Raw genomic sequence first — 24,754 nt, 5'->3', positions numbered from 1 at the left:
ATCACAACAAAGCCTATTGTGGACCTGGAATATACATTAGGAACAGGTAGGAAACAATAGGTGTATTGCCTGAATGTAGCAACTTTTTACTTATCTAGCTTCTACTTCAACTTTTTAAAATCTGCTTTTAATTTGCAGACATTGCAGTTAATGAAATTTTCAGCAATTTTAAAACTGCAGACTATTTTGAGAATACCACAGATGAGCCACCCTTGCTCAAAAGACAAAGACAGTGAAAGCAGCAGACCGTGAAATGCCAGGCTGACGTGGATAGAAGAATTATCATACATTGCATGTGTGAGTTAAGCAGCTCTGAAATGCTGTGTTATGGGCACATATGGTGGGAGCTGTGTAATCAAGTTGTTATGCCTGGGTAGCTATTGCTTAGGAGAGGAATGATGGATGGTTGCAATAAGCTGTTGCCTAGTAATCCATGCAGTTGTTGAAGGACTTGTGTTGCTCTGACTTGTGCCTGGCACACACAGCCCCACCTCCCAGCACTTCTGTGTCACTGCTGCTCTGGCTACTCACTGAGGAATGCTGAGGGAAACAGCAAATCATGCTTAGAACTTCAGTTTGCTGTAAGACACCACAGGAGGGGGAAAACAAGCTATAAATGACTATGGTGGATATCAGCCAAAAGTGAAGCACTTTTATTTATTGTTTGTTTCAAACAACATTTTTTGCTGAATCTTCCCCTGTTAGTGAATCTGCCCTTTCACAGAGAGTCATGAAGACACCCGAATCTGAAGAGAGTAACTTCTGGGAGAGACTAATGTTTTTTATATGTCATTAAATATGTGTAGGAATGTCAGCAGTTGACTCTCAAAAGGATAATTACTTCATTACCACATATGAAAAATTATAAGCAGGAAATTGTTTAAACTCTGTCAAGGATTTCCACTGTCCAGGAGTCTGTGTAGAGCCCATTAACTCTGCAAACCTGCTGTGTGTAATAATTGCTGTATCTGAAGGACACCAAGGGAAACAGAGCTCAGTGACAAAGACCAGCAAATCTCTTGCACTTTGTGGTAGTGATTAATTTGGTTTCAAGCCCTTCATTAGAGTATTTTTAAATATACTCTTTCATGTGGAGATGATCAGGAGACTGCTCTGTTAGAAACCTACCCATCTGTGACAGAGTTTATAAGAAACCCTGAACTTGGGTTGAAGAGGGCTGGCATGGCTGTGCTGTACTGAAATGAGATTGCTCTCTGCTGGCCAAGAGGATTTGTTCAAATAGCTTATGCAGTTGGGTAAGATTTGTATATGGTAGCTTTTGTGTGCATTGTCTTCACCAGGCAGTGTGCTTTGGAAGCAAGCTGCTGCCTACTAACAGACTAAATATGGTTAGAAACAATTCAAATTAAGGAGGGGTAACTTACTGGGTACCATAATAAGATCAGTTCCTAGGATATTAAAAATACTGGTTTGTGCTGTGTTTTGGTTAGTGGCAGCCCAAAGCTTTATTATAGGGTTAAGTTGGCTCATCTTCCACTTTTCACTAATATCAGAGTCTTCTCAAAACCCAGGAAATGGGGGAATTGAGAGTCATTCCAGTGGCTTTGGTCCACTGTGTTAACTGTGTCTAGCCTTCACAGTCCCATTCTATATGAAGGAATCATTCATTTGTTGGAAGTTTTGAATGGAATATCATTCATTTGTGGGTATTTTTAATTCCAGAGTTGAAATAACCAGGCTTATTTTCAAGCTCCCAGCACCACCCTTGCCAGTGCCATGATCTCAGGCTGTCATGGAGAGACAGCTTCTCTCTTTTGTGTGTCCTGAGATGAAGGCTGCAGATGTGCTCTGGACTCAGCTTCATAAATCTTCCCACTCCATACAACAGGTTGAATCTTTTATCTCTGTTTTTTCTTGGTCCCCTGTAGTCTTTCCCTAAATAATTAAAATAATGATCAGTGTGTCTCCTGTTATGGAATAGAGATCACCACTTCAGGGAACCTGTTCCAGTGTTTGACTACTCTAATAGTAAAAGTTAAAAATTTGAAAGAAATACTGAGAAGGTCATATACTCATTGTTGACCAATAATGCATATTCTGAATATTCACTTTATCCTCTTCTGTTCCTCTATTTTGGTAAAGCAAAGTTGTCCTCATTCCTTGAAAACTATTCTCTTCAGTTTCAGCATTTCCTCTTGCACAGAAACATCTGATGCCTGCAGTGCTGCCTGTGCTGTGCTAACTATTGTTCCTCAATGGTTGTAATGCCCTAAGATTGGGGAAAAGAATCACAGCAGGTGAGGGAATGGAAGCCATCAGGTCATGTACTCAGTAAAGTAAAGGCCACCAACCATAACATTTTACATTGTGAATCAAAATAATCAAGTCCTACTTTTGTTGGATTATAAAATGTTACTTTTATGGGATAGAAAATAATAAAAAACTCAGGTTGTTTAGTATATCAAACCTTTTTGTACTAATGGCACTTCTGTCTATCTGTATCTTTAATATTGCTATTAAAAGGGACTTAATTAAATAAAATGCTCTGTGATTTATTGAAATAGCCTGTAATAGCTCAATGTGCTTATACCTTCTTGAAATTCCCAAAACACATTGTGCTAATGCAGCTAATGGCAAGTCCATCACTGCACCACCTGTCTGTTTGTGATTTGCAAGGCCTATTAAATCTATTTATCATTGAGCTGATATGAGGCAGAGAAGAATGAGGTTAGAATAATTTTCATAGAGGAAAATGGCAAGAGGAAGTGGGCAAGGTGAAGTAATTCTTAAAAAGAGTGCAAAACTTGTTAAGTCACAGTTCTCTAGTTCTTTAAATTAGAATTTTTTTCCTGAGAGTTTGATCAAAGAAACAATTTTAATGGGTTTCTGAAGAAAAAAATACTGTGGTAGGATCTTTGAGAATACCCTGACAGACATCCTGCCCTTTGCAGTCTGATAACCAAAGGGAAGACATGGAATTTACCCAAGTTCTGAATTACACACAGTAAGTATCTGTTTTGGATGACTTTTGTCTCCCCAAAAGTGTGACTCTAGTGTAGATTTTAGTTTAATTTAGTTTCCTCCAGGATAACACCTGAGGCTTATAAGCAATTTCCACAGTGCTCTAGGCTACGTATTTAATTCTATACTTACCAGCTTACAACTGAAAATATAAAAAGTAGGTTTGTATACACACACAGCAGAAAGTAGCTCGTAATATACAAATGTAAGAAGAAATTACAGAATGCTATAAAATCTCATTAAAAATTATATATTGTTCCAGTAGCTGTATCTGGGAGAGGGAGTGGGGAGCTGTAATTTTCCTTCAGTTGCACAGATCATATTGGAAACATTATTTAATATTTATATGCTAGAATGGTTTTATTTCAGTCCTGCTTTATGTGAACAACATGTTATTTTATCTATCTCTACATTTAAAGTTAAAATGTTCCTTATCTTTAATAGGAGCAGAACACTTACAGTAATGCTTTTCTTAAAAATAAACAACCCTAAAACTTGAGCATAGCCATAGCCTCCCCTGGCAGGAAGCACATTGGACACAATTTTCTGAGGCCACCAAGTGTGGTGACCCAGAGCAGCAGAATGCCCGGGGATGAACTTTATTGACAGTTTCTGCAAGTCCTGTGTGACTCAAAGGAATGACTTTCCAGCAGGTGCCAACCTCCTTAGCTCATAATGCAGAGCATCACTAAAGAAAAAGGACTGAGAAATACCTGTAGCCTTCAAAACTGTTTGAATGGCTATAAGAATTCATCAGGGTAAGAAGCACAAGCAGAATAGCAGATTTTCCCCCTTTGATTCTCAATTTTTGAGGCTTATAAAGTTACTTTTCCAACCCCAGGAACATTTCACCCTCATAATGATTAGAGACTATGTGATACTACTCAGAAACTGTTTAGGCAGTAATTTCAGGAGAACAGGGAGCATTAAGTGGTTGTTAGGTTGAAACAAAATCTTCTGAACTACTAAGAGATAATTAGGCTTTCAGTGGGGAAAGAAAAATATAATTTAAAGGCCTTTACTAAACTTGGTTTTTCCTCAAGTGTTTACCTAACAGCTGTTCTCCTAAGGGACTCCCTTCTGAATTATTCATTTCCACAGTACAACACAGACTCCTACCCAGGGGCCTGAAATACTCAGAGAAAAACTTGAAATAATAATCCAACTGTCTCATATTCTGTGTAATTGAGCAATTGCCTCCAAATTGCTCTTGCTAGCTCAAGCCCCAGTGCCCTTCCAGCAGCATCACTTTACTGCAGGAGATGTGTGTGAAATGGTCCCAGTGTGAGCAAGGGGTGGCTCTGGCCTTGGCTCTGCTGGTGCCAGGGGGAGTGATGCTTTTTGCTGCAGGGTGAATGAGAGGGCACTGAACAGGCTGGCAAACCATCAAATGACCCCTTGGGAGGAAATGCTTTAACAAGAGGGAGATTTAAAAAAAAGAAAGTATTAAGAATTGTGCTAAAATACTGGCTGAAGAGTAATCCTTGTGGTACTCAAGCTGACCTTGTTCATTTTCCTGGCTCTTAGAGAAAGAAGCACAAAGCCTGAATGAAATTTCTCACTAATCCTTTTGTTTGAAGGGTAGTGTGACAATCTCCTTAATGATTTTTGGCAGTTGAGATAAGCCTGTTTTTCAAACACTTGTCATAATAACTAATATTCTGTTAGAGTAATTGCTTTTTCTGTATGTACACCTCTCTATTCAGTGCTTTTGTGTTATAGTTTTTATTATAAATCCTGCAGGGAATTTTTGTCTCTGCCAAACCATTTTATATCCTTGGCTTACATTTCACCAATGTAGTTTTTGCCAGATTTCTCTGTATTAGTCTCTGACAACTACCATAACGTAAGAGGGATGTGTAAGATTTTTTTTGTTTGTTTTTTAAATTATCACCAAAATCATTCCATTTAGAGACATAATAAACCCTAAAAATAGAGATTGGCATTGGAATACAATTCTTGAGTATATTAAATCCTTCTCATCTCAGCATTGCCAGAACCAAAGAGAGACTTTCATTCCACCTGTCATTTCTACAGACCTCAGGCCGCTGTGGTGAGTGATGCTGCCAGCACTGTTCCCTAGGCAGCCACAAAAGTACACTGCTCATTATACACTGATATTCCAGAGGGATGCTTCTTATTTTCCCTCAGGCCAACAGTAAGCTACTTTGGAAAATACAAAGGCAGTATTCCTTTTAAAAGGACAAGTGCTGTCTTTCAGAAGAAACAATGTATGGGAAATTATAGAAAAGATTTCTTTTCCTTTTGAGGAAAGCCTCTTTTAGAAGTGTCAATGGGTGCAGTCATTTGCATGGATAAGATTTAAAGTGTAGAATAGTGACAGAACCTCCTAGATGCACAAATCATCAGCCATGTCTGTCCCACTGCCTTGGCCACAAGCAGCCTGTGTATTTCAGGTATCCTGTTTGGAGTGCTCTGTTCCTTCTGGCCTGGCAATCTGCTGAATCATAGGCCTCAGGATCTTTGTACCTTCCAACACAAGAGTCTTAATTCTGATAGAAACTTGGCCATGTACTTTCTGACCAGGTAAAAAGTGTTTTATGGAGTGCCACCTCTGTTGAATGAATGCCCTATTTTAAAAGCACTTTGCAAAACAAAGCCAGCTTTGCATGCTGTTAAAATAAAGGCGCACCCAACATTCAGAACACTGTCAAAAATGGAATATTGCATTTTTATACGGATTTAAGTAGACAGTTAAGAATAGCTTTTCACAGAACAAATGTAATTTCTTGACTTGCTCCATATTTTTCTGTGCTTGAAAGGGAAGTTATACTTTTGTGCATAAATGAGCCACTTAGACTTACAACAATAAAGATTCTTGGTACGTATGGATAACAAGTTTATAAAGGCTTCTCCATATATTGATTGTACCTGAATCATAAATATAGAATAAATAATTATGCAGAACTTATCTCTTCCTGAAGGCTTTTTTTTTCAGAAAGTAAGACTTGTCTGAACTTAATTTCTTTTATAGTAAATATATGTATGTATATTTCTGCCTCTCTGTTGCAAAAAAAGAGTCCATATAATGCCTAAGAACTCCACATACCTCAGGATTTTATTCAGGTATAATATCTACATGGGTGATGTATTTCAGAAGAAATAGCTGCTCTTCAGACATATTTGTTTTAAGGAAATAATATTCAGTTCTATCTCAGAAAAAAATCCACTTCTTTTCAGCCAGTATGTTAAAGTTAGAAATAGTTCATTTGCAATGCCTGGACAGATATGAACAGTAAGTTTGACTTAAAAAATAAATCTTGAACAGAGGTTCAAGTAGGAAATATAAGAATTAAAAAAAAAAAGTGTAACAATTAAAATTCAAAAGAGAATTAAAGGGTTTAGTCAATACCTATGAAATCTGATTCCAATCCTTGGTCATCCTCAGCAGCAGATTTGGCTGTGCCATTCTGCAGAGGGGAATGTTGTGTCCTCAGGGCAGTGGGTTTTTAACCTTTTTTCTATTTCGGGCAACTAAATTGGGTTTGATCCTAAATACATTCTGTGTTTCATCAGCATTTAAAACAAATGGATGCCACCATAGTGTGTGATGCTCAGATAAACAATTGGCAGCATTTTCTTTCTTGAAGTCTTCTACTTTCAAAGTGGACTTGGCCAAAAAAAAAAAAAATATGGAGCAGAAAGTTTATGATAGCCTAATAAAATTTCCAGTGTACTCTGCAAGTACAGATTGCTGGAGAATTATGTAATTTTTCTCCTTTTACTCTGCGTGTAGTTGCTCTGAAAACCTAACACAGAACTCTGTGGAGTTATTTAGGAAGATTAGAGGAATGCAGAGGATCACGTGGGCTAGGTATCCAAAAAGGGGAGTGAGGAGAATTTGTAAATGTCTGCAGAAATACAGCTGTGCTGGTGGAAAATACTAGACTGGAGAAGAGGGTAGGGATTAAGGAATAATATCCCAATATATTGTACCAGTATCCTTCTACCTGCAGGTTTCTGCTTGTGTCTGCCTGGCTGGAGCAAGGGGACAAAATGCTGCAGGGGCTCGAGTGTCACCAGAAAGTTGCTTCTGCTTGAGGTCATTTAGTGTCCAGGGGAGGGGATGAGTTCCACAGAGGCATTTCAGGGCTGGGGGATGGTTCTGAGGAGCAAATTCACCTTTGGGTGTGCAAGTGCAAGCCCTGAGGGCTATTCCAGCTTACCCATGGAAGTGAACAAAAGTGTCCAAGGGGATAAAACTTTACAACCTGTGACTTGTTTCTGCTCAGTACAGTCCTTTTGGTGTGTTGGTATACAGGTGAATCCTTTTACACCTGGCCAAACTGCTACAATTCACATTTCTGATCGTGTGTGGTCAGTTATTGCAAAAAATACTCAACTATGCCTTCAGTTAATTTGAATGTGTTTCAGATACATCCAGACAGATGTTTCTGCCTTCTGATTTTCAGCTGCATTTCATGAAGAAAAGGCTTAAAAAAATTATCCAGTATGTTGGAGACTGATTTAATAAATCTCAGTAGCATCTTCATATAAAATAAATGTCCTATATAAAATATAATTTCATCAAGAACCAGAGTTTCTTTAATAATCCTTAACTTTAGCTCACCTGAGTTTCCATGCTGAATAGTTTATCTGTTCACCTCAGTTATCCAAAGTAGAAAAGCTGTGTTCATCTATCAAGTTTAAACTAAATTACTAAGAGCACCTAAGCTAGCTTTGAATTATTTAGATTGCTTACCCAATGCCTCTGCAGAAAACTGGAATGTCTCAGCCACCAAACACCAATTCCTGATCCACCAGGGAAGATCCTTTTGCCCCATATTTGCAGCTTATCTACTGGTGACAACTGGAAAGGCTATATGCTTTTAATAAGCTATTTCCTAGAAAGTGTCTAAGTTTTTTTCCTAATATTTTGATGATTTTTACTTGATAGTGATTAGAAATATTTTAGTTTTCCTCCTTTATCTTCTCAGGAATACATTAATGTCTAAGAAGAATAAGTAGAATCCCACAAGCAGATTCTATGTGCTTTACTAGAAAATCCACAATCTCAAAAAGATACCTAGGGGAGGGACTATGGGCTTCTTTTTTTTCGTTCTAAATACTTTAAATTACTTACCTATAAATCAAACGAATTAATTTCTTGAAAATGTTATTTTATGCATCATGTTAGAAGAGGTGTTTTTCTCAGAAAACCAAGTCTTTGACTTATAATTTTTGAAATATAACTCACTTATCTTTCAGTAAAGGAAATAAAAACCTACTTGAGAATGCATAAAATGGTTCTTAATTTAAAAATTACATCTGGATTTTAGTGGCTTACCTAAAAGGTTGATTTTTTGCACTATTAAGAGTGATTCTGTTTAGTCTTATTTGGGTGTTTCAGCTACTTAATTTCTACAGTAAAAAATATTTTATCTAGTAGATTCTAGCCTTGTAAAGTCTAGTCATTTTAAAAGACAGTATGAACTGGCTACCACATCTCTTTTACTGTTGGCAATGGGATCAATAAGGAATCTGATCACTATTGCTTTTACTTTATACACAGAAGTGTTGCACCTTTTAAAGTTTTACAGAAGAAAAGTGATGTGATTTAATGAACCAAAAGACTGCTGTCTAAAACTTCTTGTATAATATTGGATATATATTTTTCTTTAATTTATTAGACTGAAGTCCTGACTAAAATAGTTTCATTTTTGCTAAGACTTGGACAGAAAACACCAGGTACTTCTTTGGTCATGCTTTTTGGTTGGTTTTTTTTTTGCAGAAATTACATTTTCTGCCAGGCCAAGTGTGATCATCTGGGAAAGAAATCCATCTCATTTTAAAAAATCTGAGTTCTAGCTTGCCTTTTGTAAAACCACAGGGTAATCTGCTTTTCAGATCCAATCACGTGTACCCAATGTGAACTTTCAAGCAGTCATAAAATGCAGAACAATTAACTTGATTTCAGTGGTGTCTGTAGCACTCCAGGACACTCATGTGGAGGAATTCATTCCAAGGTAGGTATTTCTGAAGAACAGACACACACTGTTTTCAGATTAAACCATGAAAATGGAGGTTTCTTTCCTTATTTTATCTGCAAAGCTTTTTTGTTTAAGACTCTTTTGGCTTACATACAGAAGTAAATCCTGTGGTTTTATATATGCTTAGATTATGTTGTTAAAGAATGCTATTTTTGTGAAACCAACTAATCTGTGATTATCCTCTATGTAAAAACATATGACAAACCACAATAATGGCTGTAAAGCAATGGCAGGGACTTTTCTTTGCTTCAGGTCGATGACTGGCTGGGGTAACAGACTGATTCATAGGTAGGAGATGGTGCAGAAAATCTGAGATATTCAGGAACCCACATATAACTGCAAGTCCTTAAAAAGTGAGAGAATGGTTCCTCTGTGCACAATCACCCCACCAAGGATAGTGTTTTGCAGCCTGCAGTGGATAGGTGACAGTTCCCCTTATTTGTGTCACCTCTTGGAAGCAGACTTTGGCAGGCATTGGTTCATTACAGGGCTCTTGATGGTTGTGAGGTAGAAGTCTTGTTTTTAACATATCCTTTTAAATGCTTTCATAAATAGACACTTAGGTTTCAAGCAAAGAAGCAGGGCTTAGTCAAAATCTGGTGATCTTGACAGTAATTTTAAAAGTTTTTATTAATAAAATATTTTTGTACACAGAACTGGCATGCTTTGTGAGCTGTTCATTCACTTCCACAGAACAATTGCTGTAAAAGATGGGACTGGGAGTGTCATCATACATCTGATTTGCCAAGTGAAAATACAGTGGATACTTTTATTAGTATAAAAAGTAGGGGGAAGGGAAGAGGATTTTTATTTTTGAGGTTCATTGATTACCAAGTCTGTCAGAGGCAGTGTTCCTATTTTAAGAAAATCGTTGAATCATCAGGAAGCAAAATAATACCAAAGATAGCAGTGCCACCATAAGGTTTTAAGTATACAGATTTAACTCTATGATCCCTTCTGATACTGGTGGGCACTGCCATGTATTGTCTTGTTGTCTTTGACACATTTGGTATCTGCTACTATGAGGGGTTTTTTATATTTTCAAAGCCTAAGGCTAGTAAAGCAGGATACTTCCTGCAAGATGTTGATTACAATTGGATGTGGTGTATAGATAAGGAAATCTTTATTATTTGCTGTCTTGCCCTCCTTTCTGTCCCTGCCCAGTACAATTTTTTGGGAAAAAAAACTAAAGGAAGATTGACTGTCAAGTGCAAGAATATGTCAATTTCTTTTTAAATGTACTGAAATACCAGCTTCTGTTGCCTTTGGAATAAAATATCCTTATGTGCTTAGAAGTTGGCACGTGAGAATAAGTTGCTCTTCAGTTCTGCCAATGATACAGACTTTATATTTAGGTAATTATATCTGTAAACCAATTTCATTACTTCTGTAAAAATTAGATATATTGGGGATGGTTCCTGGTAAACTGAGATAAAGTATGTTGGAGAGCCTAACAAGTTATTTTTAGAACAGGGCAAAGTGTAGCCATGGAAAAAGATAAGTAGTTTTTTTATATACATGCCAGGAAATTGTTATGTGCTTCAACTGAATTTATCCTAGATGCTGTGGTCTGGATACTTGATTCCCTTTGAGGAATCAACAAGGTAGACAAAGGAAGTGGAATTACTACTGCTGGTGTTATAGGGATGCAACAGCACCTGAAAGGCTGAGAAATTACTTGTTAAATATAAGAACAATAAATCTATTTTAAGTCAAGATATCAAGATGAATGCTGAAGGTTGGATATGGAAGGAGATATGTTTTGTAGGGTTTTCTCATTTTGTGTGTATGTGAAGATAAAGTTTACATTTTATTTTTCCAGACTGATACCACATTTGATCAATTTCCCCTACATCTTTAGGATATACATTGTGTGGGACAGCTTGATTTGTTAGTGCTTAATAAGTCCTTAGAGTTCCATACATAAAGAGGGGCTGCTTCAAATAATGAGGTGATGTAAGGGATGCAGATTTGAGCCATGCTGTGTGTAAGTGGCAGTGGCAGGGCCCTTGGGCATGCTTTCAATATCTATACCCTGTAGGGCACCTTTGTAATGGCAAGAGAGGCTTTACTGTAACTGTGAATTTACTTCTCTTTGCTCCTTTTCCAATTGTCATACTTGAAAATGCCATTTGCTTCATCTCAAATAACAGTTGAAGAGACAGATGCATGAAATTCACTACAGTGCAAGGTGAGGTAGAATAAATACAAACTTTTATCCACGAATAGAGTCCTGAGTGTGAAGCTGCTTTCTGAGCTGGTGAGAGCCAGTAAAGGCTGACAGTACTGATGCTGTTGCCATGGAAGTGCCAATGTTCTCATACTGGCTTCTGAGTTTTGATGGGTTTTAACAGGCTGATAAATGAGGTCTGATATGTAGTGCCCTTCTGCCTGCCTTTGGGAAACGAATTATTTGGTAAATTAAAAATTAGTAGCTTATATTGTTCCCATATAAACGTGGCTATTCCAAAGCTTTTGTGACTACAGTTCTGGAAGAATTTTCAGCACCACATCCCACTTACATACAGTGATCTGGCATTGAAAAATACTAGTGGAAGTACTGTAAAAAGATCTCTTCAGCAAAATAACTTTAAATTAGGAGCAATACTGCTTCCCAAATTGCTCCCAAATACTTCTCAAACAAATCCAGAAACTAAGACTCTTAAAAAGAAAACTAAGAAGTGTATCCAGAGCTAATTCAGATCTTGAACAGTATCTATCTACACCTGAATGCTCATGAATATTGAAGTAACAAAACATGATCTAAAGTCCTGTGGACTCCTACTGGAAGCCAAAATAATTGTTTCCTGGTAGCCTTAGTTGGCCATATTGGAAACAGTTGCCTGAGAGTTACACACATGTGAGGTTCATGAACAGCAAATGAGCATGTGGATTGCAGTGCCACATCCTCCCCTGGATTACCCACAAATGTGGATTATTATTTTTTTTTTCCCATACAAGTTAGAAAGTCCTTGGAAATGAAGGTAAATTGCTTTGTACGTAATGGATACTACAGTATCAGCACAGGGAGTTAGTGAGATATAAATTCATACCCCAGTGTAATGTGTCCTAATTTCTCCAAGCCCTAGGGCCATCTTGTTCCTGAATGAGAGCACCCAGATAGAAGTTTAAATGCATTTATCAAGATTTTTAATTGTCCTGCTGTGGAATAACCTAAAGAATTTCTGCCTTGTTGGAGAACGAGCTACTTAACCATGGAGACTGCACAGGTTCAGTTTGCATCCGGGCTTTGATTTTGTTTCTTTTTTCTAGAACCTTTCACTCTATTTGGCACAACAATGGAACACAGACTCTTCCTTGACTTTGAAAGTCAATTTTGAAGTAATGTTTCCAATGTTGGACAGCAAATAGTTCTACTTAAATGAACACAAGTGGAAGTTAGTTTTAGTGTAAACTGGTATAAGCAAAGAATCAGTGTGATCTATAACCATATATTCCCACCTGCCTTCATTTATCTGTTCTGCCTGGCTTTCAGATGGGAGGTAGCACACCTGTGCCAGCAGTCAGGTTGGGAATATTGGTTGGGAATGTGTTTCTAGCTGGCTCCCATTTGTTATCAGGCCCAGTCTGACCATGTTATTGTAAGCTAACTCTTCTTTTGATTATGAGCCGTATTAATGTAGTACAATTCTGCATTTGACTAAAAACTTCTAGCAAAACTGCTGTTTTTCAGTGTAGAGTTTTGTCAGGTGCTTTTGTCTCTGATTAAAATATGGCTTGCATGTGTGCTGGAGCAGTATTTCAGCAATGTTGGGGTGACAGCAGTTGTTATCCTATGATGTTTTGTGACACAGTGAATTAAGCTGAAAGCAGCAACCTTTCTTGCGTTCTTCTGTTACAGTAAAACATCTGAATATTGTATGAAAAGAGGAGACCTACTCTCTGACACTTTTCTGTCAAGGCACACTTCCTCACTACTACCTCCCCAGGAAACTATTTAATGCTAAGAAAAGTTCTTGAAAGAAAAGACAAAGAGCCTCAAATACAAATATTTAAGCCTGGCATATATGGGATGTTCAGGTTGGGGGTTTTGTTTGGTATGAATATCACAGAATTACCAATATGTAGACTACATGTACCAATTCCTGTATTTAAAAAAATACTGTTTTAGCAGATTATGGTGCTATAAACATGTTAATCTTGGCATAGTTTTTCTACCTAAACGATCTTGCAGTATAGCGAGATGATTGTCTGGGGTTTGGGTTCTGTTTGTGCGTTTTTCATGAGTAGGCCAAGCTGTTTGCAGTTGATACCTAATCACTGTCATTTACCTTCTGCAGAAAAGTGCCTTCAGGTGCTGTGGGCAGCCTTACCATGCTAGACCCTGTTGGCAGTAGCAGCAGGGTTGGGAAGTTTTTATAATTAGAAGCTTGATATATTTCTGCTACTGGGGATGCTGTGCCCGACACTTGGTTACGCTTTGCTGTGAGAAAAAACCCTAAAAAATAAAAAACGTTCAAGATGCCTTTTGCACACAACTGAGAGCCGGCCGTGCCCTTCCTCGGCCGCTGGAGTAGAGCAGGGGGGGAGGCTGCCAGGTGCCGCTGCTGCAGCGAGCGCAGGTGGGAGCGATTCTGCCCTCAGGGCCCTACGAGAGGAGCGGGGCGGGCTCAGGGGCGCTGCCCGGGCGCAGGGGGGGCTCGGGCCGGGCCCCTCGCCCAGCGCCCGCCTCGCACACGACGCCGAGTCCGCAGGGCCGGCGGCGGCCGCCGCTGCTCCGGCCGCTGCCTCCGCCCGCCATTGGCCGCACGCAGCCCTCCCCCGCTCCCCTCCCCTCCCGGAGCGCCGGGCAGCGGGGCGCGGGCGCTCCCCGGCAGCGGTAGGAGCCGGGCGCCGGGGCTCGGGCGCTCCCCGAGCGAGCGCTCCCGGCCAGCGGCGCCGGGGCCGGGGCTGGGCCGGACCGGGGCCGCCCCCGCCGGCGGCTGAGGTTGAGCCGCGCCCGCGCGCTGCAGCCCCGCAGCCCCCCCCGCCTGCAGCGGGGACAGGAGGCGGCGGCGGCGGCGGCTGCCCCTCGCCCGCCGTGCCCCGGCCGGGGCCGCGCGGGTCGCTCCGGGCGCAGGGCGGCTCCTCCTCCATGCGGCGCGGCCGCCCGCAGCGCCCGGCTGCCCCGCGGAGCGCGGGGGCGGCGGGAGGCGGCGCGGGGCCGCGCGGAGGATGCCGGCGGGCGGCGGGGCGGCGCGGGGCCCCGGCGGGGCGCGCTCCCTCAGCCCCACCGCGCTGTCCCGCAGCCTGTCCCGCCTGCGCGAGCAGCGCGCCCGCTCGCGGGCCATGCTGGCCCTGGGGGTCACGCAGATGGTGCTCGGATGCCTCATCGTGGCCGTCAGCTTCGCCGCCCTGGCGCTCACCACCTCGGCCCGCGTCCGCCACTCCTGCCCCTTCTGGGCCGGCTTCTCGGTGAGTCGGGGGGCGCGGGAGGGGGCGGGCGGCACCGGCGCTTCAGGGATGCGCGGCCGCCCGACAGGTGGGACGCGGGCGGGGATCCCGGGCCTCGGCGCTCTCCCCGCGCTGAGGCGGGCAGGTGACAGCTCCTCGATCGGCTGCGGCGCGGCGACACTTCCACCTCCCCTTTGGAAGAGCTGGCCGAGGTAGATTGGGTTTTACCAGCAGCGTCGGGTGAAAGTTGGGATGACAAATGAGCCTGTGGCGTTGCCCGTTGCATCGGCGCTGACTTGGGCTCACCTTGGGATGCGGCCGCCGCTCGGGGTCTGGCGCGGTTGCAAACAGAGCCGCGAGCCGTGCGGTGCTGGAGGTGACCGGAGGAGACGAGCACGGCAGGAATGGGAATTAAGGTGCACACACGGCATGGAAGAGCTGTGCCGAGGAGAGCGCGAGTGCTCCGCGGGGGCTGGAAGGGCCGTGGCTTTGGGCACCCCAGAGCCCTGTCCTGCCTGAGAGGGGCAGGGGTGGCTGCTGCTCTGAGGGAAAAACTTGTTTGTTCCGAACGCAAATCGGGGTCCTCCTGGTTCCTTTGCAATCTCCTTTTTCACTTTCCGTGTGTTCTGCTAGCGCAACAACAACAAAAAAGTTGCTAGTCTGACTCGGGTGGTCTCATTTAGTGCTGACCATGAGTGGCCGCATCTGTGTGTGGGTACAGTGCACACATGGACACAGTAGTGTCATACTGCTTCGTGAAAGTTTCTGTCATAAGCGACGAAATGGGGCTTGACATTTATGAAGAATTTGGTATTTCTGAGGGCACTGGTAACAGACTCCATGTTATTGGTGAAGACTTGCTCCGTTGAATTTAATGCTTTACCAGTTTCAGTTCTCTCTTCAGCGCTTTTAATGGACAGAGAGTTTTCGACTTCAAACGTGCTTGTTACAAACCAGAACAGTTAGATAAAATATTTTGGGTTATTTAGTTCTGAGCATGTGGTGGAAATAGTGTGATTTTTAAAAAACCTTAAACTATTTAACATGCTCTTATGCAGAACATTGCTTTCTTTTTTTCTGAGTCTTTCAGAACAGAAGCGTAATTATTTAGATATTTTTCTTGATTTTGTTGTATTTTATTCTAGTCTTGAAAAAAAATACGAGTTTACACTAATAGCATTGATGTTGTAATTGTCATTCTATTGAATTTGATCCTCTGCGAGATAATATGCAGTTATTTGTTGTGATGAGATGTGAATTTTAGGTTCAGAATCTGGCTGCTTACATATTAATGTGCTGGTAAACCACCACACCTTAGGCAGCCTTTGTTTCTTACCTGGACAGAGTGAGCAGGAATGTGCATAACTGCTGGTGGATTCCAGTAACTTTTTCCATAGTACCTTTCCCCCACTCCTGGTGGCTGTTGTTATGCTCCCAAGATAGGCTGCTTTTCTTACTGTGGGTGCTTTCCACTCTTCTCTCTGTGCAGTGCATTTCACAGAAAATGTGTTTCTCACTTCGATTTCATGCACATCAGCTGCTCACCAGAGACACCAAACCTGTGATTGCAGCCTGTGGTAGAACAGGTGGAAGGCTCAGAGAATTGCAAGACTGTTGACTAGAAGGTCTTATTTTCCTGTGTTATCAGAACAAAGCAGGTGTACATTGTTTCCTAAAGTAAGAGTTTACTTTTTGAAAAAATAATTCTGCCTTATAAATGATCTGTCTGAGCATTAGAATAAATTTAGTTTCCTCCTATTATCCTTACCTCTGAGTCTCAAGAACTAAGATAAAATAAAACAGTTTTTGAAGCATGATGAGCCCTAAAGAACTTTCTGAAGTTAGTTGATTATACAGCCTTTTAGAAAAGCTCTTTAAGGTATTTAGTGAATTTAACAAACACTAGATATATCATCACTCAGAGCTGAAAAAAATGCCTCTGTGGAAGAGTTACAGTCTTTAGCTTGCTTCTGTAAAATACAATTTAAGAAATAACTACAGGTGGGTTTAAGCAGTATAAGAGAAAAATAATGGAGCTATCTTTCCCCTCTTTATTTGGTGCCAGAATCAGACAGAGATATTCATTGACTTCACACTACTTCCCCCTCACTTCTTGGAAGTAAATAACTGAGTCGTTTGATATTGAAGTAGCACTTCTGAATCTGTTTTTTATATGTGTGTGTTTATGTGATATACTGTAGTTTTTAGCCATTAGAAATGCACATCCTAAAAGAGAGTAGTCGTGGTGTTGGTGCTTTGCAGCAGTTTTTGACACCAACTGCCCAGTCAATATAAGTGAAGGCTGCAAAAATTTGCTAAGAGTCTTTCAAATGTTTCTGAAAAGAATTTCCTAGTGTTTGTAACAGTCTAGCTGGGAGAAAAAAATTTAAAATAGATCAGGCTGTATATTAGACTCACAGAAAGTTCTGTAATCAAATGCAAGGAAAGATTCTGGTTTCTCACTTTCTTTTTGAAATCAAATCAAGTGACCATATAAGTAAGAGCTTATTTAAAGTACAGGGCACCATAATTTCCACAAAACTTGGAAGAGTTCAGAGCTTATTTAAGCATCATTCCGTACCTTAAACAGTTTATCTTTCATAGTATCGTATTAGGAAGATAAAAAGTATATTTATATATTTTGTGTTAAGAATTTTCTATGGTAATTAATCAGAGTTAATCTCACACTGAGCAGAAGGAAATTTGAGGTTTAGATAAGCAGGTTCTGGTTAATTCTCTGTATAGGCAGCAGACATTGGCAAGACTTTGCAATCTGTGTGCTGAAATGCTTGGCAACTTGATCCCATTGCAGTTTCCTAAGAAAAAGATGATTTCTCCTTCACATTCTTTCAATTGGGTAAAAGAAAATGTTTTTTTCATATAAGGGAAATGAGTATAGGTGTCTTTGATCCTGCTAAGAACATCAAGAACAGAGTAGCAGCCTCATTTTAATCATGGAAGGATAGGTCTCAAAATGAGGCTGTTCTGGTGGGTCACTGGCAGTATAAGCAGTGACAAGGTTATTTCTCTCCCCTGTAGGTGCATAGTTGCTTGAATATGAGAAAATACTTGTACCCCCTTTGTCCTTTAGAATGCAAACCTGGTGGCAGTTTGTAGTGTGTTGGTTGTGTAGGTGAGCAGAGTGAGGGACATGCCTCTGCTCAGTGTGCCTGATGTTCGTGGTTCCTGTCACTGTTGGGACAGTAACAAACCACAGGCTGATAGAGCTGTGCTTGTGTGGCTGCAAAAGCAAATCTCGCTTTGTGAAGTCATTGCTTGAAATTATTTAGAAGTTTGCAGAAAGGTGCTTATCCTGTTACCCCCCCCATCTTGATCCCAGCAATGTAAGAAAATTACCAAACTTAATTAGAGACCAGAATTCTCTCTAGTTGAGCAAAGTATTAATAAAATAGTAAATCATAAGATTACCCAGGTTTCTAAAATTACTCTGGCACTAGAAATCTTAGCATGTACTTGCTGTGTATTCTTCTATCTCCTTCTTTATGTATAGTTACTTGCCAGTCGTTGTGTTCTTGTGTAGAAGTGTGTTGCTGGAAGATCTTGTGCTGTCTTTCCTTTTTATTAAGTTTCTTCTCAGTTTTGTCTCTTTTCATCCATACCACATGTTCAGAGCAGAGCAATTCTTCTGACTTAAAAGCATCTTTAATGTAGAATGTTTTCAAGGTTCATGACATCCATGCTTTTTTGTGTTCTTTGAAAAAGGAAACAGATATATATAGGGAGATTGTTGGTGTGAACTCAAACTCAACTTTTCTTTTATGGAAAATGGGAAATATGTTATGTACCTGTCTATGCTATTAACTGAGCTCAATATAGGAGGCTTTTCTGTATTCTTCTATGACATTGTACAAAATAGGTTTAAAAACCTCTGGTGATGCTTTAAAGGAGTTAACTTTCAAGAACTTCTACTTGTCTGTGACCCTGGCTGTTCTTCATATGCAGCAGGTTGTCCTGCCATGTTCCTATACAGAATCATTGTGGAAGTGAAGGGGAGATGGCAATAAAGATGATTTGTTAGCAATTGTGTTTTTCTCTTCTTCTTCATTTCAGCTAAAGGGTTTTTTCTCCTGTTCTGTCCTCTTTTGGTATTTTCCATGATTGCCTCTGGATAGTAAGGAGGAATACAGTGGTAGTTGTAGCTTGGGGCAAGGAATTTTAATTTGCATGAGAAGCCTCTTGTGAACAGTGTGACTGTGAAAGCAAGGTGAAGCTCCTTGAAATAAAGTAACCTTACTGCTCTTGTTGTGTGATCGTGTCCACTGAACTGGGACGACCTGCAACACATTTCTTTATTTGTCTCGGAGGTGATAATGATGCCTAGGACTCAAAGGGCAACTTTCTTGTCCACCTGCTGTGGGTATAAATGAAACTCTAAGTCTATAGTTATCAGGTAGTTTTTCACAAAATGTCCACTGTACTTCTGAGTGTGCTCTATGAGAGCTCTAGGTACTCTCTGAGAATGTGGGAATCCATGGTATGGGTTGCTTGATTGAGTCTCCTGGTTAACACACACAGCCTGAGGCTCAGTGGAGGAAACACTGTTTGGATGAGAGTATGTGACCAGATGCCTTCTCTGCAGAGGATTGTTCTCATAGCAGATTTCAAATCTGTGGATTCAAAGCCATGATGATTAGTTTCTTGTGGACAATTTGTTATTCTGTGATGGTAGCTGCTGGTTCAGACAATGTTCTGTATCTCTAAATATTCACTTTCAGACTTCTTTTGGAGGAATTTGTATTGCTGGTTTGGGAATTGAGTAGGTAAATTTCCACACAGAAAAGGTTTTTGGGAGACTTATCAGACCTCTAATGCAGATTATGAAATAGTCAGGCCCAGGGAACAAATGAAACTGACTTCTCTATGTGGTTGTTGAAGATCTTATGTCGTTCCTGAGAGATGATGCATCCACACACTAGGACACTTACTTTGAAGTTCCTTGCTTCCATTTGATGGATTTTTTTCCCTTTCCCTTTCCTTCCCTGTTTGTCAGGGCTTTGAATTGTGAGCAGTCTCTGGAAGGAAGTCAACTGTCTGGAACTTTGTGTCTCAGGAAGCATGCTAGGGATGTGTACTGCTGGTACACAGTGTTGGTAAAAAAATACCACCTGCACAGGCTTGCTTCTCTCTCACCTTCATAAAATCCATGAGGATTGCAATGTGTCTTGTCTAGGTGATGGATCATTAATAATTTTATTAGCATTCTTGGTTTGTACATCCTGGCAATATTGTGTGACAGACAAAAAAACCAAAAACATCCAACCCAGAAAGCCCGTGAGGCTGTTAATAGACGCCAGTTAAAACCTGTGGCACTTGTGCACAAGAAAAGATGATACAAGTAATAGAATATAAGAACTGAGAAGCCTTGGGTGCATCCTCTGTGCTTTCTGAAGTCTGTGGCCAGGCAGGGCTTTGGAACAGGGCTTTCATGGGTAAGAATGCTGTTTTCATATCCTGATGGAATGATAGCAAATCAGATGGCTGGACCAAGGAACAGTTAGAAAGATGCCAGTGTTCCTTTTTAATTCTTTGAACTATGCGTGGTAAAATAACTTTGTAGCTTCCTGGGGATTTGGGGCTAAGTACCACCTTGAGATTTTTTGTCTCCAGTGCACTAGAGAAGAGCAGACTCATGGAAGGAAACATTATTTGTTTCATGCGGCTCATCAGCTTTTATTGCTTCTGAGTATGTTCTTTTGCCTTAGCCTTAAGAGCAATTTAATTTGAAAACTTCCTGTGTTACAGGAAAGAGTAATGGAAGAAAGCAAGGATAATTATGATAAGAAGCAGGAAGTGTTCAGTCTGTAGGGAAGAAATGGCATCATTTTTATTAATCCTATATTATTGTAAGTGACCTGTATTTTGAAGTCTTTATTTTTCTGTAGACAGCCAGACTACAGAATAAAAATAGTACCTTGAGTAAGTCTCTTACTGTTGTCAGCATACAGTTTTTAGTTAGTTTGTTGTGGGTTTGTTTTTGTCTGTAGCAGAAAGACAGGTGTATGTCTCAGTATCAGTTTTTCATGGGTCTGGGTCTTCAAAGAGACAAGAGCAGTTGTTGGTTGCTGTAAAGTTGTTTTTTGCAGGAAAACATCAGTCTCAAAGGCAAAGGGTTCAGATAATAAAGTCCCTGCTAAAGCTTTCTGGCATAGAGTCCTGAGCAGCAGTAGCCACAGCAGCTCCCTGGTATTTCCTCTTCTTCCTCCTCTTCCTCCTTCTATTTCTTCTCTTCTCTCTCACTCCAATACAGGGGATTTTATTCATAAATCATCCAAAACCACGATTTTAAAACATTCTTCCTATACCTATCAGAACTTAATTCTGAAGTATGAAAGTAGTGTCAGTTCTTACACATAATTTACATATTTAGTTCTATCTATTCACATAAATGGTTCTACCTGTTCTATCTAGAAATGCAAGCAACATTCTGCTATGTTTTCATTGTGTCTGGAGCTAAATTACTGAACTTTAAACAAGGCTTTAGGGCTTTTTACTCTCTTAAGGCACTTAAAGTATATTCCTTCTTACTTAAAGCTAAAACTTCTACTTCATCTCTGCGTGGTTTAATATATTTTAATTTCTCTAAAGACTTTAATTCAATCCCTGCATTCTTTTTTCTCTCTGAGGGACTCAGAGAGACTTCTATTTTATACACTCCAACATCTCAGTATCTTTAGGAATGAAATCTTTTTCCTGGATGCTGGTTGTCCTTTCCAGCCATTTTTTTAAATGCTGGAAATGGAGGAGCATTTGCTGTAAAAGACAGCAAATACTGCCCAGGAACTTATGACAACTAGCTGTGAGGAACAGGTGAAGTCTACTGAGAAACTTGGACAGAGTTTCCACAAGTACCTTGGTAGAAGTGCAAATTTCTAAGGTTAATAATCCAGTTATTTGCAGCTGCTGAACTTATTGCACCTTTATTTTAATTGTAAGTTTTGACTTGCTAAAGGAATGAATTGTGAATTATCATGCTTAATTAGCTGTTCTTTCACAATTCATTTTTGTGCTTGCTCCTGTGCCTTCTGGCATCCAAGGGCAGAACAGATAATGGGACTCTGTGAGGGGTGAACTGCCTGAAAATGTGTAACTTACAGGAGTTATAATGACTGCAGTGGTGTATTTAGAGAAAGCTGCTCTTCCACAAGCAGGTGGTGTGGTCATTACCTCATCTCTTTGGGAGCAACCATATTGCTTTAAAGGAGTGTTATGCAAATGTGACAAACGTAGGGAAATTTATAATTGAGGAATATTTATACATTCAAGGCATCTTATGTGCAGGCAACATTTTAAGATCAAAATGCCCTAAAGCTTAGTCTTCCATCTTTGGCAAAGTCACAGAATCACTGTGTCTACCCCATAAACAGAAACTCCAATCTGCTTATAAGGACACTATGTTGATAATTCTAGCAAAATTTCTTGCTTGTGCTGTTAGAAACTTCAGTCCTGTCCCCAGTATATTTTATCATCGTTATTTTTGGTGGTGTGTGGATGTGTCCATATCAGTGTTCTGGTCCTTGTGTGTTCCCACTCAGTGTTCCTGCACACCAGGGAGCGATCTCAGAGCACACAGACTGGGCTCCAGGGGGATTAAAGGAAGCCAAAGATGAGCTGTAAGAACACAGTAAATGGAGTCTGGCTGCTGGGAGGAATGAGCTACCTGGGCCAGACTAGAGCCTGTCTGAAAGTCACTCAGCCACTCACTGCATGCTGTGGATGCTCTCAAACCAGATTCTTTTTTTTTTTGCAAACAGATTTGCTCAAGTTCCATTTGCTCTTTGGCAATTCAGTTAAAACCTGTAAAGCCAATCTGAAAGCTCCTGTATTGTTCAGAGGATGTGAACTCCCTACAAATTACCAGAAATGCTTTGTGCTGGGCAGAGTTTTCCTCCATCCTGGTTCCATCTCCCTTGGTAATTTGATGCAGGTCTGCAGATTAAAATAGCCAGTTCTGAGGAGCAGATGCCACTGTTCTGTGTGTTACTTTTAAGGGCCTTGAGTAGGTGGATACTTTTGAGCTAATTTGCAGTAAATGAGAAATACTTCTTTGAATTACTGCTGCATCACTTTTAATGAGACACTGTTTTCTGATAGATTGTGATTAAAAAACCAAAGGAATAATTTCCACAATATTCTAAAAAGTTTAGAATTGTTTGGTTTTTATTATTTTCATATTCAGATAAAAACGAGAAAATGTAAGCACTTTGAAGAATATGTAGTTTTTGCTTAAAGGAGGCAAACTGAATTTAACTCTTGGATTTCTGGTCTTTATAACAGCTTGATTTAAACATGGATAGTTGAAACAGCAGCACAATTTTAAACTTTTTGGGTCTGATTTACAAAGTAGGAATTACTCCACTTTACAAACTTGCTTTCAGTTTTGAATATGAACTTTCCTCCTTTCTAGAAGCCATCATCATGAGTAATTTCTGTTCTGCAGAACCAGCAAGTAGTGTCCTCACTGATAACTATACAGATCTTTTATTTCTTTCACTTAAAAAGAGTCAACCTCAGCAGAATTATTTTCATGTGTGGGGTATAACGTTCTTATGAGGTTTTTTTTTGCTACTTTTTTAGCAGAAAAGAGCATGGCTTAATCTAAAGATTTTAGATAAGCCTTCAGTGCCAGGCTAGACAAAAACAAGTGATTTTAAACTGAACACACTTAATCCAGAGGCACTGAGAGAAAATAAACAGGTAACTTTTGTATTCACTCTCTTCAGAGAAGAAACTTTTTTCATCTGTGTGAAAAACTGTGTTTGCAGCTATTTTTCTGATTTGTGACAGACTTTTTTTTGTCTGCTAAAGAAATTAAGATTACTCTCTAGTTAAGAAAAAAACAAAAGCAAAAATCAAAACAAACAAGTATTGAGCATTCAGTGTAAAGAGCCAAGGGACAACACAATTTATCAATAATAAACACAAATCATTATCTCACTATTGTGCATTCTAGTGAGTGCAGTTCTATCAGAACAGTTAAACTCAAATTTTCCTTTGTTTTAGCAGTGAAAGCATTTGTTGACTAATGCTACTAAAATAAGAGGTTTTCAAGTTCTTACTCTGTAAACAATCATCAAGAACTTTGATGGTGCTGTGAACACGTGTGACTCTGCTATGTCAGTCTGAAAATAACAGTGGTAGAAAGTGGTTTTGTCATATCTTGAAAGTAGCTGTTGTTCCAACAAATTTTATCTCTATGGAGGCTAAATACAAAACCTTTTGAAAACTTGTGAAATATATGGCAAAAAAAAAATTAAATTAGACTGTCCAGTGCAAAGACTCCTGTCCTGTGTTTGTGGTGATATGAAGGGAACTCAGTGTGTTTTATGTGGCTCAGGTCAGAGTATCACACTACAGACCTGACTCTTTACATGTTCCCACTTAAACACGAGGTTTCTGGGGGGGTTAAGACCACTTACAAATTCTTGTGGCGAGTTTCAGTTTTTCTTTGTGAGTTGGAAGTAAAAATGCATTTAGAAAACTCCTAATGAAAGTGTGGGATCTTTAGATGAAGAACAGATGAGCTTCCTCTTGATTGCCTGTACAGACATGATTTGTATCTGAAAGATTATCTGTTGCAAATGGGAATAAACCAAATGGATGCTGTTGTAGTCCTTTCTTGAAAATTGCTCTCCAAAAAGCAATGTTTATTCAAGAAGTGCTAGATTTGAGTTTTCATTTTGCAGTGGTTTTAAACACAATAGAGTTTTCATGTGAAATAAATTTTCATTACATGTAAAGAGTAAAAGGGAGCATCAAAAAAGAACATTTCTGAGTTTGTCATAAATATTTGTTTATAAAGGATACTTGAAAAATGTTGACTTAGTGTTATAAAGAATTTTCATGTTCAAAGTAACATTAAAACCAGAACAAAACAAGCCACAAAACACCACTGGAGTTGGGGGGGGGGGGGGGGGGGGTAGGGAAGGAAGAAAAATTAATGTAGGATAATAGTTCATGCCCCTGAGACACATTGTAATTGTGTCTGTAACTGCAGGGCTCACTTGCAGCTGCACCACATGATTTCAGTGCTGCATCTCTGCCTCTCCCTGCACTGAACCTGCTGCATGGAGCCAGAGGATGGTGAGGGCAGCACACAGGGGTGCAGGTGCACTTTGGGTAAGATGTTAACAGCTCGTGCATGTGACCTGTTCTGCATAAACCAGCAGTGGTTGTCCTTTCGGAAGGACAGAAGTAATGTGATGGTAGGTAGGAGTCAGATTTAATGTATAGATAGATTTAAGTCTTTCACATAATCAGTTCTTCACATTTGGTACAATAGGAGACATCAGCTTTTTTAAGGAGTTCCTAACAGGTCGGCCTCTTGTCCTGTTTATTCTTGTGTGATG

General features: G+C 40.1%; 1 protein-coding gene across 7 annotated transcripts in view; it reads left to right on the top strand.

Annotated features, from left to right (window-relative positions):
- Positions 1 to 14,168: 14,168 nt before the first annotated feature.
- Positions 14,169 to 24,754, top strand: part of ENTREP2 (endosomal transmembrane epsin interactor 2) — an 87,369-nt gene continuing 76,783 nt past the window's right edge. For 4 of the 7 annotated variants that reach the window (XM_088172452.1, XM_088172451.1, XM_088172453.1 and 1 more), the window contains exon 1: positions 14,229 to 14,408. In XM_088172452.1, the coding sequence (XP_088028578.1) occupies positions 14,283 to 14,408 (126 nt within the window). In that variant the 5' untranslated portion in view covers positions 14,229 to 14,282. Of the gene's footprint in view, positions 14,409 to 24,754 lie in introns of all 7 variants that reach the window. The other 3 variants (XM_088172447.1, XM_088172446.1, XM_088172449.1) reach the window with 2 other exon arrangements.

This window comes from Sturnus vulgaris, chromosome 13 (assembly GCF_052056855.1).
Source record: "Sturnus vulgaris isolate bStuVul1 chromosome 13, bStuVul1.hap1, whole genome shotgun sequence".
Lineage (NCBI taxonomy): Eukaryota > Metazoa > Chordata > Aves > Passeriformes > Sturnidae > Sturnus > Sturnus vulgaris.
The sequence above is the reverse complement of the archived record's forward strand: the minus strand, read 5'-3'. Positions and strand labels throughout refer to the sequence as shown.